The following is a 16104-nucleotide window of genomic DNA, read 5'->3' on the forward strand; positions in this document are numbered from 1 at the left end:
ACGTCATCACAGTAATTGTACAGAATACTTCATTATCATTATTATTAGCAATAATCTTTATTATTACATTATAATTATTATTATTAATAATAATATTAAAATTATTGATGTTGATATGACTGTAACTTCATAGTAATAACTTACAAGCACCTCACCAGGCATCACACGCGACTCCACTGCCAGGCGAATACTCGCTGCAAATTTAAACTGTTTTGAGCGCGTTATTAAAAAAGATGCTCGTAAATTAGCTTTTGGTATTAATTGAACAATCGCGTTATTCCAAAAATGCTTAAATTAAACGCACGTAAAATGCGAGTTACCTGTACAGTAATGGAGTAAAATTTTTATCTCTTCTGCAAAATATACGATGTCTATTCAAATTATTCGCTGTCTTGCAAGGTTTCCGGCAATGCAAGATATATTTGCTAATTTTAGTCTGTAACATTTTATAAGATAAAAAACTTTAAGCCTAAAACTACCTTCACCCTGTTTTGGGAATGCTTCTTAGGGAGGCTTCTTAGCCCAGAACCCCCAATTTTTTGTCCGAATCATCTGAAATCCGGATTTATGGGGTTCGTCAGGATCTTTGAGGGTTTACTGTACAGGTGCTCCTCTAATTATGAACGAGTTACGTTCCTGAGGCTTGTTTGTTAGTCCAACTTCACTCTTGTAGATACCAAACACAATGTAAAAAATGAAAAGATTATGGATATTTAGTACCTCTATACCCTTTAATACAACCTTAAAACCTGGCTCACTCTTCTCCTCATTGGTAATGTTTGTTCTATTTTCTTCCAAATAATCCAGTCTCATCCACATTAAACACCTGTTCTGGCAGGTAATCCCCCTCAGTGGTGATGCTTGTATCTCTGAAATTTTGTAAGTTGAACGCTCTTAAGTAGAGGAGCACCTGAAATCTTGGCAAATTTCTTTGTCCATCAACCGTATAGCAATACAGGTACAGTATTTTTTGTTTTATCTTTTTATTGGTATTTTTATTTATTCCCCACATTTACTGGTACTATATAATTATATTATTTTAAGAAAACTGTGGCTATAGGAACAAAATGCACACAAGTTTTTTCCAAATTACTGATATGGGGGCTACCTCTTATAAGCCATAAAATATGGTATGTCTACCTCGCTCTCCGATGAGTCCACGCACGCAAGAAATGTTCATTCCTTTTATGTTTTTTATCTTGTCTGTAATTTTTTTAACATATTCTGTATGAAAGATTGCGTGTGTGCAACAGACTATAAAAATAAATGAAGAAAATTACGTACACAGTATCTACCTGAAATTGCAAGCTAAAAAATAACATTAACACAGCTCAAAGCTTGGCACACCGACACTGCACTCACTACTGGGGATGTAAGAAATGTTTATTCTCTTTGTTTTTGAACTTATTATAATCTCTTTTTTGGGTATGAAATTATTTGTAGTGACAGCTGGGGGATCAAACTTACTACTGTACACATACATACTGTATCCTGTAAGGCAGGCATGGGCAACCTTTCCTCAGTCATGGGCAACCTTTCCTCAGTCATGGGCTGCATTACGATTTTGGTATTTCTCTCTGGGGCAACCCACCAAAATTTATATCCTGCCTTACCCAAAAGTAATGATAATATTATATTATCATGGACAGTGAAACAGTTTATTCTCACGTCCACCTTATGATATTTTCAGTTTACAATCGGTCTTTTTCTCATTTATGAAACAAATTCATCATAATATTTTCTTAAGTAATGTGTTAATGTTTTTTGACATTTAACAGAAGATGAGTGAAGCAGTCTGTGAATACATTGATTTTTCATATAGTTACAGCATTTTTCTTACTTTTGAGACACTCCCACTATAATAATGTTAATGTTCATCTTGGTGCATGTTGACCTACAATGAAACCTAATACAGGTATACATATGGAAAATGTGTTAGATTTTCATCTCTCAAACCCGGAAAAAAAAATCCCCCATCCTCGGAATTTTCTGGGTACTGGGAAAATTTTCTTGGAATTTTCCAGAGATGTGCCTCTAGGATAATCGTTCACAAAGCCGGGATTTTCAGGAAAATTCTGGCTTTGGGAATGATTTTCCAAGAAAATTTCAATTCCGGCCTTCGGAAAGTTCCGGGTTTGAGGGATTCCAGGTAACGGAGATAATACTACAGGGTGGCTAAATGATCTTCCTGATTTCAAATATTTATTATAAAGAAACTAATAATGGTAGAGCAAAAAGTAACATACAGTACATACTTACAAAGAAATGTCTAAAGTATTTTTTTTTCAATCTATGATATTTCAATATGTGAACTCTTTGTGGCTCTGAATAAACAATTATCTGTAACCGTTGGATAGGGCCCGGGGGGGGGGGGATTAATTGGCCACCTTGTTGACCTGACCTCACTCCCCTTGACATCATTCTTTGGGGCTATGTCAAATGTGAAGTGTTTCTTCCACCAATGCCAACATCTTTGGAGTAATTGGAGAACAGGATCCAAAACGCTGTTCTTAAAAATAAAGTCGATATGCAAGAAAATGTATGAAGAGAAACAGAATATCGTTTTGATGTTTGCGGAGCCACAGAGGTTCACTATTGAAATATCATACTGTAAAAAACAAGCAAAAACTTAAGACATTGCTTTATAATTGTGTATGTTATTTTTGCTTTACCATTTTTAGTTTCCTTATAATAAATATTTGAAATCAGGAAGATCATTTGTAGTCATCATGTACAGTACAGTGTACAGGTGCTCCTCTTACTTATGAACGAGTTATGTTCTTGTTCAGGTGTAAAAGAGAAGGCAGAGACGATTTCTTGGATTTACTTGTGCAGGCAGTCGTACAGAGTTTGAGATGTGTACTGTACCAAAGACAGTCGGGCACTGATCCTCTGACCAGGGTCCGTTCCCCCAGGTGACGGACGTCACCGTCTAAGCACACAAGCGCATTGATACACTGGGTAGCAAAGTAATACCTGGTGAATACGTAAATAACATGACATGACAGACAAGCAGGCACATACATACAGTGTATGCAAATAAGATTGGGCCCCCAAGAATTTGTAGGTTTTGTGTAACATAAACATAGACATATACATGCATAAAAATTAAACAAAGATTGGACATGAACTTTTATTAGTACTTTGTCATATTTCCCTCTGCTTGACCATTTTAATCCTTTGTTGCATGCTGTCAGCTAATTTTTTGAAGTATTGTGGATCAAGGTCTTCAATTCAGATGTGCCTAATCTCGTCCTGCAGGTGCTTGGCAGATGAGGTATTACAGTTTGCCAGCTTCCCCCTTGAGATAATTCCAGGCATTTTCAATGGGATTCAGGTCAGGACTGTTTCCTGGCCACTGTAGAACATCAATGTTATTGTCCTGAAGCCATTTTGTCACTTTCTTAGCCTTATGGCAGGGGGACTGTCGTGCATAAACATATTGCACCCATGAATGTCATAAATATTTAACAAATGATTTTCAAGGACTTCAATGTATCAGTCAGCATTCATTGTCACATTTTTGGGGAGGAAATATAATCCACCCCTACCAACTTCCCCACTAAAACAACCCCAGATCATAACTGTTTCACTGTTTTTATCGTGTATGCTGGGTCGTACCTGCTTACCCCAATTGGTCGTCTCACCTTACCTGGGCGCCCTGTAGTGCATCTGAAAGTGCTTTTATCTGACCACTTTACCTTACTCCACTGTTCTGGTGTCCAGTCTTTGTAGGTATAAGCAAAATTGAGTCATTGCTTGCTCACACGGTTCGTCAGAAGAGGCTTACGTGCAACTCTTTTTGGAGGCGGTGTTGAATTGTGCGTTGTGAGACCTCAGCAAGCAGGCATGGAAGGTTTTTGTTTTAGTTGAGCTGCTGTAATCCTGGGGTCCTTAAGTACTTTTTGCCGCAGTAAGTTATCTCTGCCCTTAGTAGTCTTCTGTGAGTGACCTTGATACATTTTGTAAGGTGGGATAATGTTGGGAGGCAGCCCACAGGCAGCCGCCACCAAGCGTTTAATGGTGGTTTTCCCCGGTCAGTACGTCTACAAATTTCACTCAGTGGTACATTATCCAGCCTCCATGCCAAAATACGGACCTTTTCTTCATCTGTGAGGTTCTTAGGACCCATACTTGTGCAATAGATAAGAAATAGCACCCTCTAAATGACCCCAAAGCAAAATTCCAAGGCACAATACCCCAGCATCAAACATACAAGTCCTCCTCTGATGATTTCATAAAGCACACTAATGCTCAGCTTCTCGCCCTGTGGTAGCTTCTGTCCCAGAGTTGCCAGATGTCACCAAGTTGTGATTGGCCAAGCAGTAGGCTTGGAAATGGAAATAAATTGAACCCAGTAGTTCATTGAAAAATCGTGTGAGGGGTCCCAATTCTTTTTGCGGACACTGTACATGGTATACGTAGCATTGCATAAATACATGATGTAGTCTCGTTTAAGATTCTTAAAACAGTGCTGGAGACAGCTGGTAACTCAAGGCCGCTTGTTTACTATAATACTTCGTAAAAATTATGAATAAATGTAAAAGTGATCGATGATTGGTTACTTAGTTCCCTGTTGCATAATTTACAGGTTGGTTTTTGTTATTTTGTATTATATTATACTACTGTACATACTATAATAAACAAATGGCATCGAGTTACCAGCTGTCTCCAGCAGTGTTCGAAGAATCTTGAATGGGACTGTACACACATATGGGTCGATAATCTTTTATCGTATTTTTGTAGGGGGGGGGCCTCGATAAGTTAGAATTTGGGATAACTCTGTAAGGCCAGAGCCCCATATGTGCCGAGTTATTGAGGGTTTACTGTGTATAGCGAGATGGTCTTAATTCATGATCATCATTTATTGAAGTTTACCTGTATTTCAGGAAAGCACCCTTTGTGATAGCTGGGGTATTCCCGTATCTGTACAAAGAAACTCATAATGTTACCGAGTATTAGGCTAAGTTTAGCTGAGGGTAATTTACCACTTTAGCTATTTCAATCATCTATTTAATGGAAATTTCTGGTATGACCCAGGTTCCAAGGGGAGAGAGTCAAGTGTTGGAGAATGCTTTACTGTTGTGGATTTTGTGGATTGCTTATTTCTTTTTCTCATTTATAAATTGGGATTTTTTTGCTTCATTTTAATCTAAGCAAATTTTTTTATTATCACCAATATTCAGATGCCAATTTCTCTTTTTTCAGAGGCAAGGGAAGAAGTTTTAGCCAACCTAGCTAACTTTGCATATGACCCAATCAACTATGAATGGCTTCGAAAACTCAAAATAATCGACATCTTTTTAAACCAGTTATCAGAGGGCACACCAACCTTGTGCAGTTTTGCAGTGTCTGGACTCTGTAACTTGTCTCTTGGTTAGTGGAGTAAGATTTTATTTTTATTTTCATATATTTTTTTTGTGCTGACATTGTTATTACCTCAATGCTATTACAGGTATAGTCCCTCAAATATGAAACCCATGGGAATAAAATTTAACTCATTTTGATGATTTTCTGGATTCCTGGGTACTAGGTCTACAAGTGTCATAATACAACTGACAATGGAAGCATTATCTAGTGTTTGGGAAGTATTGTTTTACCTTAGGGAGATCCGGGCAACCTTGATAAAGGTTGGAAGTTCAAAGCAGTCAAATATCACTAAAAGAGTTGGTGTAGACGTAAGATATGCCATTTTCTTTCTTACGAAACCTGTCTACTTTCACCACCTTTTGGACTCGCTCCTCCAGAAGCTTTTCCTCTGAGTAACTGAGCAGCTCTTTAGAGTACACCACCCCACGTGACTGGTTAAAGGTGGCATGTAGAGTGTAAAGGCCTGGACTTTGGGATATAAATCCCTTGCCAGCCTATTCAGGATCTTATAAAAGGAAAGTCAAGAACCATGGGTTTCCAAGGGGTAACAAACAATCGTTAGAGATTGACATCTCTTTACTACGAAAATAATCACAATAATTGACACCACTCGCTCAAATATCAAATAAACAATTAAGGGAGTCAAACAATTAAGGGAGTCAAACAATTACGGGAGCCAAACAATGTACAGTGGTCCCTCGGTTAACGAGCACAATTGGTTCCAGAAGGTTGCTCGTTAACTGAAAAATTTGTTAACCGAAACCATTGTTTCAATGGGTTTTTGGGTAATTGGTTCCAGCTCACCGAAAATTACATAAAGTAAAAAAAAATGGTTGTAAAGTACACTTACTTTGAGATGTGTATGTAGAAGGCTCCTGGATGATGATGCTGATGTGAATTTGAAGTGGGAGGTGGAGGAGGAGAAGGGAGAAGGAAGTGGGGGTGGAAGAGAAGCATTTTACTGCTTCTTGGAAGGTGAGTCACCTTCCAAGAAAATGTCAGGAACCTCTGGACTGACAGATTCTCCAGCAGGAACATCCTCTCTCCTTCTTGAAGTGGAAGGCTGAGGGCTAGCATCTTTTTCCCACTGCCTTTTAGTGAAGAAACTGTCAATTTTTGTTTGTGGGGCATTTCTCCTCCTCCTCATCATTAACTAATGTTTGAAGGAGACCACTCTGTCCTCAACATTACAGAAAGCAAGTTCTGCTTTTTCCACACTGGGTGCCTTGAAGCCAGTTTCCTGAACATCTCCCAGTAGTAAACAACATCTTTCAAATCTGAAGTAGACATATGGTCATCACTTTCCTTTTCCTCCTCACCACTGTCAGCCTCTAACATCTCATCCAGTTGCTGCAAGTCCTGGTCCAACTCTGCTTCTTCCGCAAATCCCTCAAAATCATGGACTACTGATGGCCACAATGCTTTCCATGCAGAATGGAGGGATCTAGTGGAGACTTCTTGCCATGAGGACACAATCAATTTTACAGCCTCCATGATGTTAAATTGTGTCTTCCAGAACTGTGCCAGTGTTAGTTCAGGATTAGTGGAAGTTGCTTGATGACACCTCCTCAACATTTTTTTCGTGTACAGCTTCTTAAAGTTGCTGATCACATTCTGGTCCATTGGCTGTATGATTGATGAGGTGTTGGGAGGCAAAAACAACACTTTAACAAAGTCAAATTGAGACTCCAAAGTGCTGGCAAGCTGAGGGTCATGACCAGGGGCATTACCGTATCCATAAGGAGAAGAGCCTTTAAAGGAAGTTTATTGGTGGTTAGGTGACTCTTCACAGAAGGGCAAAACACCTCAACTGCCCATTCATTAAAGAGCTGTCTTGTCACCCATGCCTTACGGTTGGACTTCCAATAAACTCCAAGCTGTCCTCTTACCACTTTTTGTTGCTTGAACACCCTGGGGTTCTCAGAGTGGTAGACAAGCATAGGCTTCAGTGGGAAATCCCCTGAAGCATTGGCACCAAGCAATAGAATGAGACGGTCTTTCATGGGTTTATGCCCAGGTAAAGAGGCTTCATCTCTGGTGATGAATGTCCTTTTGGGCACTTTCTTCCAGAACAGCCCATTTTCGTCCACATTGAACACTTGCTGTGGAAGATAATTTTCTTCATCCACCAGTTCTTTCAAGTCCACTACAAACTTTGCTGCTCCTTCTTTATCTACACTGGCAGCTTCACCATGCCTAAAACACAAAAAATGTCACTTCTTTTCTTAAATTTTTTGAACCAGTCCTTGCTGGCCCTAAACTCTTCAAACTCTGTGCCTGAAGAACCAGGTTGATCTGCCTTTAAATGTTCGTAAATCTCCCTGGCTCTTTCACAAATAAATTCTGTAGAAACTGAATCACCTTTCATTTGTTTTTCCCTAATCCAAATGAGAAGTAACCTCTCTGTTTCTGCTATTAATGATCTACCTTTAAACACTGATAGATTTGTTTCTCACTTTCACTTCCTTAAATTTGTCTTTCTGTGAAAGAATTGTCGACACAGTTGATGTCAACATGCCATATTCTTTGCTAAGCACATTTGTTCTGATGCCTTCTTCATGATTCTTAATAATTTCCTGTTTCACCTGGATTGAAATTGCTTTTCTTGATTTCTTGGGACCCATGCTGGATTCAAAAACAATTTCAACACTAAAATTTTAAGTTTATTTGGTGTAAATAAAGAAAATTTTCTTTAAATCAACACTGCACTGCACTATATATCATCAATATGTAAAATAAATTTCAAAATGACCAATAATTTCACTGTAAAAATGGAAAAAATACCGTAGGTCTTATTTTCTTCAGTTTTATATGTAGAACCAGTCAGTCACTGGTTTTGTAATCAACGAATACAATGCTGTGTCATTTCCTCGTGTGTTTTAATATTCTACGTATTATTAATGAATTGTATTGCTCATTTTGCACACATAACATTAATTCAATAAAAAAGACATTCAGTAATAAACAATAATGAATCTTTTGTACATAAGAGAAATGACGCTGTTTACACGATTATGCACGTCGTCTGCACGTTGGCGGGCCGTTCAAACCCGTCGAAATTCAAGTTTCCGCCGTCAAAATTTTTATTTATTTATTTTTTTGTGTGTTCCAATAAAATACGTTAAGAATTAAAAACTCGCGAAATTTGAGAAGCTACTATACGACATTTAACCCTTCAATATGTCTTCAAAGAGACCATGATGCAGAGAAAGTGGTGCTAGTGCTTCCAGGCATAAGCACAAGTCACTATCTATCCAGGAAAAGGGTGAATTTCCATGGTCCGGCAATTTCCATGGTCCGGCAATTTCCATGGTCCGGCACCGGTCAGGTCCCGAGGTTGCCGGACTAGAGAGGTACAACCTGTATAAGATGACTTTTTTCTTCACATTTTGTCGTTTTCCACCATGGTCCAAGAGGCCAGTCTCCTTGCAAAACACGAGTCTAGTGTTTTGTGGAAATTAAGTTATGGTGTGAACATTTTGAGCATCTGTTACAGGAAGTGGATGGGAGGTGCAGAAATAATAGACTGGATGTTGAGAGATCACTTGATGGTTGACACATAGGCCGTCGTATATGTTGAGCTGTAATGTTGATTTTTGGTTTTATATCCATTATTTCTTTTTCAGATCAAGAAAACAAGTCTTACATTATTAAAAATGATGGGGTGGCTCTGATACGTGGCTGCCTCTCATCCCCTGAGGAGTCTACTGTTATTTCTGCTATTGTGACCCTTATGTTCCTTGTAACACCTCAGTCAAAAGCAGGTTAGTTGAAGTGTATTTTATCAGACACATTTTGGTAGATGTTTTGTAATACTGTAGTTTATTATTTTATTAGTAATGCAACTCATTTTGCATGATATATTTGTACAGGAGGAGTTTTGCTGTACAGTTTTATGACTTGCATATCTTTACAACTGACCAGGATTTCTTAACGTTTAATTGTATTGATCTATCCTCTGAGACAGCGTGCACAAATTTGTGCTGCCTTTATTCATCCTCATGATTCTTACTTCTCAAACATATTCTGTAGAGCAGATTATTTACTAGGGCATACTTAACTGTTCTACCTTGATGATTTACTAAATGGTTGCTCTCAAACTGCTTCCAAACATAGCTAATGACTCGCATTCAGCCTGTACTTTCTGAAAAGGATGATTGTTAACAGAAATACCTAGTTGAGAGGCTAAAGGCACTGTCAGTGATGATGATGTGTGAACTCCATCCTTCTTGACTCGCCTCCTGTCTGCTAGGCAGTAGTTTCCTCCACGCTACCTATGATGAATCAGAGTACCTCAAGTACTCGGCCAAGTTGTATGTCGGTAAATCTGATGACAATACTGTAACTGCTCTGTCTTTAACTGAAAAAAAATAATTTTAATATCCACCACAGTTGTTGGAAACTGCTTCGGCACCCCCAGAAAGTCGCACACCATACAAGGAGACCCAGACCCCTACTCCAACAACACCAGCCTTGGGTTCACAAGTACTGTCGAATATTTTTTATCAAGAGTAATCTCAGCACAGTTATGATTAAGTGTCCCACAAGGGTTGACAGTGGTACCAGGTGGTTTCAGCTCACATTCGGAAACAAAATATATTTTAGTGACTGACATAGTCTTCTGGGAAAGCCCTGAACACTCAACCCTGTAAGAGGTGTTATTAGGATTAGTGTGACCAAAGGCTTTGACAAAGCATTACTCTCCATTTTCCTGTCTAGTTGTCTCACGCTCGCTCAAAAACACACAAATTTCAGGTTCACAGCTAGTTAGGAATTAGTCCCTAACAAAAATTCAAATAGATCCTGGTAAGTCTTGTTAACATCTGACAAAGTAATTCACCACTTCAGAGACTGTTTAAGGCAAGCTATATATTGTAGGAGGGATTCACCACTCTGTATATGCATAGTTCGGAGGTGTTTCTCATAAGTATTTGTCTCTAGCCTGTACGAGCCTCTCTCAGATTTATAATCGTCAGCAGTATTAGGGGAAGATTGACATAGGATATGTTCCTGGACCCTGATAGTAAGTCGATCCGTTCATAACTCGAAACATTGTAAATTCCCAATAGAATACCTACTGTTGCACAAGTGTGTGACTGCATGGTACAGAGTTAAAGGTCAGCTGTTTAAGAGCGCTTGGCAATACTCCTTTCCCCTCCATCCATCTAATCACGCCCACTTTTTTTCTTTCTCGCTCCATATTTTAAAATGTTATGTTGAAGGGATACACCGTTGCTCATTTATAACTACTGTACTGGTGATGATAACCCTAGATGATAACTTCCATACAGCAGACACCCAACTCTTCAGAGGTAGCTAAGCAGCAACCATTTCTGAAATTTTACAAGCATTAGTATCTATCAGTGTCATACCTGCTACATGTATACTACAAATACTGATACAAATCAAGATTTACAGACAACATTCTTTTCACATTTGTGTCTGTTAACATTGCTGGCGGTCGTTGTAGCCAAGTTAGACTCATCACTGTAACCACCAGGCTATTGTGCAAAGCTGTGAGGTTTTATGGTTGGTTTTTTTGACTTGTATTTTTTGGGTAGATATACGTAACTATTTTTTTATTTTTACTTGGTTTCATGCACACACCTTCTTACATACATACTGTGAAAAAAGTAAAAAACAAATAGTCACGAGGGCAAACACATAAAGGGGACGGGTAGATGGTGCAGAGCATGGGAGGGGGGAGTGTTAATAGGGAGTTGGAGGAAGTAGCATTCCTGCTGGTCTACATTGTTGTGGTGAAGCAGGGAGTGTGTGTGCAAATTATATTATCCTAACTTTAGTCTGAGATATTATATAAAATAAACACCTTAAAGCATAAAGAAATCACCAATCTTTTGTCTGGGAACATAAGGAGGGAGGTAGCCAGTGAGCGTGGGAAAAGTGAAGTGAGGTGACAGTGTCTGGTGTTTGTTTATTTATTTGAGATATGATTTGACAGTTGGCGCTGAAGGCCTGCGTGTTTATTTATCATTACATAAGAGTGACTAAGCTCTTCTCATAATTTGCCACCCAAATGACCTGGGTGAATATAACTTACATTGCTGGGATTCTTGTAAGATAGTGATTTATTTGAATACCTGTATAAACAATCTATATTTGCAATAGACATAACAATTTTAGTACCGTAATCATTTAGTACATGTACAGTACAGGTTTGCACTTAGGTCCATTGTTAACCGAAGGACCACTGTATTGCAGTGTACTTGTACTGTACAATATTGACTAAATTCACTAGATAACATACACAACTAATGGTTGGTAAAACTTGTTAAGTAAGTGAGTGTCAAGTCTGTCAGTATGACTGGCAGGTGTGAGTGCTTGTGTCCCCCATCATAGGAGTCCGTTTTCTCTCGCTTCAGGACTCCTGAGTCCTCCGTTTTCTCTCTTAATCTTAGAGTGCACCAGAGACTTCGTTATTTCTTAGTAATGACACAGACTTCGATATTGCAATCCCAATTGCAACTGGGGTTGCAATTGTTGAGGCAACTAGATATGTCTGATTACAGCAAATGTGTTATTGTCAATTTGTAGGTGAAAGATTTTATCCTCAGTAGATGTAGGTTAACATTACACCTGGAGGCAAATGCTTACTAAAGCCTAAGGAAGGATATTCCTTTAACACAATATCTGGCCAGTATGGGAAGGATCATCGTGTCTCCGTCGGGGTCGTGGAGTGGTGGTCCAGCAGGCGTCACAGAAGTGGTTATTTTGTTTTTGTTTTGGGGGGGCATGGACTTATATGCGATCGGACGTTGTTCGGTTGGACGTTAACCGGCGCATGACTGTATACAGACTAGTCTGTACTCACCCTGAAGATGTGGATTACCTGGCGCTTGGAACCGTGTTTTCTTCTTTCCTTGTGGTTATCAGCATATACCCGAATCCGCGCACCTACAGTGATTTACTTGCATATATATATATATATATATATATATATATATATATATATATATATATATATATATATATATATATATATATATATATATATATATATATATATATATATATATATATATATATATATATATATATATATATATATATATATATATATATATATATATATATATATATATATATATATATATATATATATTATATATATATATATATATATATATATATATATATATATATATATATATATATATATATATATATATATATATATATATATATATATATATATATATATATATATATATATATATATATATATATATATATATATATATATTTATTTTTATTTTTTTTTTTTTTTTGTAGAGGTAGCCAATTTTTTATGGGAATTAGCCAACCCGGCACAGGTCAAACTTAATTCACAACGGAGCCTGGGGGCGAAAAAAAGAACGGAAAGAAATTGAAAATATAGAAAAAGGTTATACTGTATTAATCTACACCACGAAGATGCCGGAAAACCAGCTTTTTAAAGTGAGACAGATTGTAAGAGTTACGGAACACAGAAGAAGGCAAAAGCATCCACAGTTTGGCTGTGTGAGGAAAGGATATGTACTATAACGGCTATTCTCGTGTGACCGATATCAACAGAGAATGGTGGCACCGCGGGCAAGACGTGTTACGAACTCCACGGCCTTACCGGGCGTACAGGATGCCAAATCCTGAACATTGCCCGCAGCACCTGTAAAAGGGAGAGAGTGAAGCAACATTGCGGCGAAGAGAAAGGGGAGAGATTGTCGACAAGGAGGAGAGTTAATAAGACGAAATGCCTTGGATTCCAATTATCTAATAGTTTGACAGAAGAGCCAATTCTGATATGAGAGCAGTACTCCAAGTTAGGACGAATGAATCCCTTATACTTGGAGCAACTGCTCAGGAGTGAAGTAGCTGGCGGTATCTGTACAGCATTCCCCAACTTTCGAGTGCAGCTTTAGTTATACTAAGGATGTGTGATTTCCAGGACATATTGGAGGAAACAGAGGCCTAACATATTTATTTCAGAATTTGGGGGATAATAGCATCCTGAAATGTAATTGGTGGGAGATCGCCTACTTTACAAAGTGTAATTGGTAAATATTGAGTTTTGTTACTATTGAACTTAACCAAGCTTGTATCTCCCTCATCAGATGCTGCACAGATCCGCTGATAGTAGTAATGATATCAGTCTAGAAAACAGATCTAGTTTGAGAGTTAGGAGGAAGGGGAAATGTGAGGAAGAGGGAAGAGTAGAATCATCGCATAAGAATGGATAGGAATTAGTTGTAGTGTGAAGTAAATCATTGATAAAAAGAAGAAAGACAGTTGGTGAAAGAATAGAACCTGTGGGACGCCACTATTGGTAGAGAAAAGAGGCGGTGAAATCGATCCCCGACAACAACTGCCATGGATCATTCTCAAGGAAGCTAGAGATAAGAGAAGAAAGTGGGGGAGAGAAACCAAAAAGACGGAAGTTTAGATAGCAAAGACTTGTGCCATACCCTGTCAAATGTTTTGAGATGTCGAGGGCCACGACAAAGTTTCCCCATAATCCCTAAGAGGATGACCAAAGATGGTGCAATAGGAGAGCAGATCACCAGTAGATCTTGCTCATGAAGCCATACCAGGATCCGACAAAAAGAGAAAGGCGTCAGACGGTGAGAAAATGGAGTTCAAGATAGTTTCGAAAATCTTAGAGAGGATGAAGTTAGGGCAATGGGGCGAGCAGTTACCAGAGAGGGATTAGGAATGGTCACCCTCTTCTTCGGGATGGGCTGAACTAAGGCATGCTTCTAAGAAGAAGGAAAAGTTTTCGTTTTGAGGCAGAGGCTTAAAAGAGGCGAGCAAGCACAGGGCCAGGGTTTCAGCACACTCCCTCAGAACACGAGGGTATTCCGTCCGGTCCATGCGCCTTACTCACATCCAACCTGGATAACACACCGGCAACCTGCGAGTGGAGATTATAGGAAAGTGCATAGGTTCAGTAGGAGGTGCAGGGGTAGGAGGTAGAGTGGGAATCGCCTAAGGTGGAATTAGAGGGAGAATAAGGTGCCAAAGAGGTTGCTTTCTCTCAGGGGAGCTGGCTATAGGACTTGAAGTTGGACTAAAGAGGGAGGAAAAGGCCATGGCAGAAGTTACAGATGTTTTAGCTAAGGACCAGAAGGATTTACTAGAGGAAGAATTAGTCAGACAGCAGTCTTTTCTTTTAATAAAATTCCGCTTGGCCCGCGAAGAATAGCCTCCAACAACGATTCCTAGAAGTAATGAAAGAGGTGGGTAATAGGAGAAGGAGATAGTTTCATAGCTCAATATGCCCTATCTCTCACCCTGCAAGCAAGAGAGCAGGAGCGATCAAACCATGATTGTAATGTGAAAGTTTTGGAAGAAGATGGATAAATGCACTCATACTCTGTATAACCCCAGCAATGCTGTCAGCACATACTGAGGCATCCCGAGTGGAAAGCAAATATTCATCCTATGGAAAGTCGGTGAAGAATTCTCGCAAGGATTGCCAGCTTGCCTCCGATAGTGCCATAGTTGACGCTAGGAGGGGGTGGGGAGTGTGGTCGTGCCCAGTTTGATTTAATAGAACAATGTTGTGATCAGAAGACCCTAAGGGGCAAAAAATTGAGTATGACTAGTGTGAGGGGTTAGAGGTAAACAAAGATCAAGAATAAAATAGCAAGTTGATCGTGTCGATCAGGAACGCGTGTAGGGTGTTTGATTATTTGTTCCAAATCATTAAGTAAGGAAAAAGAGTGCCTCAGCTCCACCTGGGTCATCCCTTGCAGAGCCAAGCCACTCTCTGTGATGTACATTGAAATCCCCTAGGTAGAGGATCTCGGTGTTGGGGTGTGTGGATAGCAACGACTCATGGCAAGAAGTGAGATAGTCAAAGAGTTCGAAATAGTTGGTAGAGTTGGGAGAACAGTATAGGAAACAAAGAAAAATAGTCACAGTAGGTAGAGATATTTTGAGCCAGATGACATCATAAAGGGGAGATTCAAGATCGGTGAGTCGGGCTATAGGTGTACGTGTGTTGCAGTAGGCGCATACACCTCCCTTAGAACGGAAGTAGGTATAAAGGTTGTAGTTAGAGACTTGAAAAGGTTTGGGTGAAGCTGCTTTGGTCAGTTGAAGTTCGGAGAGTAGTAAGAGATCGGGGGAAAAGAGGTTAATAGATGGTGCTCCACAGAAGAAAAATTGGATCTCAGTCCGCGAATGTTGGAGAAATGAAGCGTGAAAAAAGCCGATCCTCCAGCAACTAGTCTATAACCCCCCCCCTCGTTTATAGGTCGACCCTGATTTTTTGACCAAGAAATCGTTAATTTACGATATTCCTCGTTTATAGTTCGACCCACGTTTTTGAGGGTAATGGAACAACAAAACCTTCACTAAAAACGCTCTACGTCCTATAAACTGAGGCTCGCCGTGCATGAAACACGAGTGCCGAAGGCAAATTGTTTACCATTTATTATTATGACACTTTACACTGAAATGCGGGTAGTTTCAACAAAAATATTGTATATTTCCATTCAAGTATTTATTCAAGTCAGTTAGGAGGGAATATTGTTGTAATACAACAGTTTTTAACTAAACCATTCGAAAAGCGATTACGGTAACATCTTTTGAACGAAAGAAAGCGAAAGTCATTGTTTTCGTCACGATTTTATCCCACTTTCCACTTTAATACGTACGTAATTTCAGCAAAAATATTACATTTCCGTGAATGTATTATATCAAGCACAGTATGAATAGAATATCATTGTAATA

The 16104-nt window shown here is 39.0% G+C and overlaps 1 protein-coding gene across 2 annotated transcripts in view; it reads left to right on the forward strand.

Moving 5' to 3' along the window:
* Positions 1-16104, forward strand: part of LOC121878551 (armadillo repeat-containing protein 7-like) — a 42493-nt gene that overhangs the window by 24536 nt on the left and 1853 nt on the right. The window contains exons 3-4 of one of the 2 annotated variants that reach the window (XM_042384854.1): positions 5209-5376; positions 8997-9134. In XM_042384854.1, the coding sequence (XP_042240788.1) occupies positions 5209-5376; positions 8997-9134 (306 nt within the window). The remainder of the gene's footprint in view (positions 1-5208; positions 5377-8996; positions 9135-16104) is intronic. The other variant, XM_042384855.1, reaches the window with a different exon arrangement.

This window comes from Homarus americanus, unplaced genomic scaffold, assembly GCF_018991925.1.
Source record: "Homarus americanus isolate GMGI-L3 unplaced genomic scaffold, GMGI_Hamer_2.0 scaffold41027, whole genome shotgun sequence".
In the NCBI taxonomy this organism is placed as follows: domain Eukaryota; kingdom Metazoa; phylum Arthropoda; class Malacostraca; order Decapoda; family Nephropidae; genus Homarus; species Homarus americanus.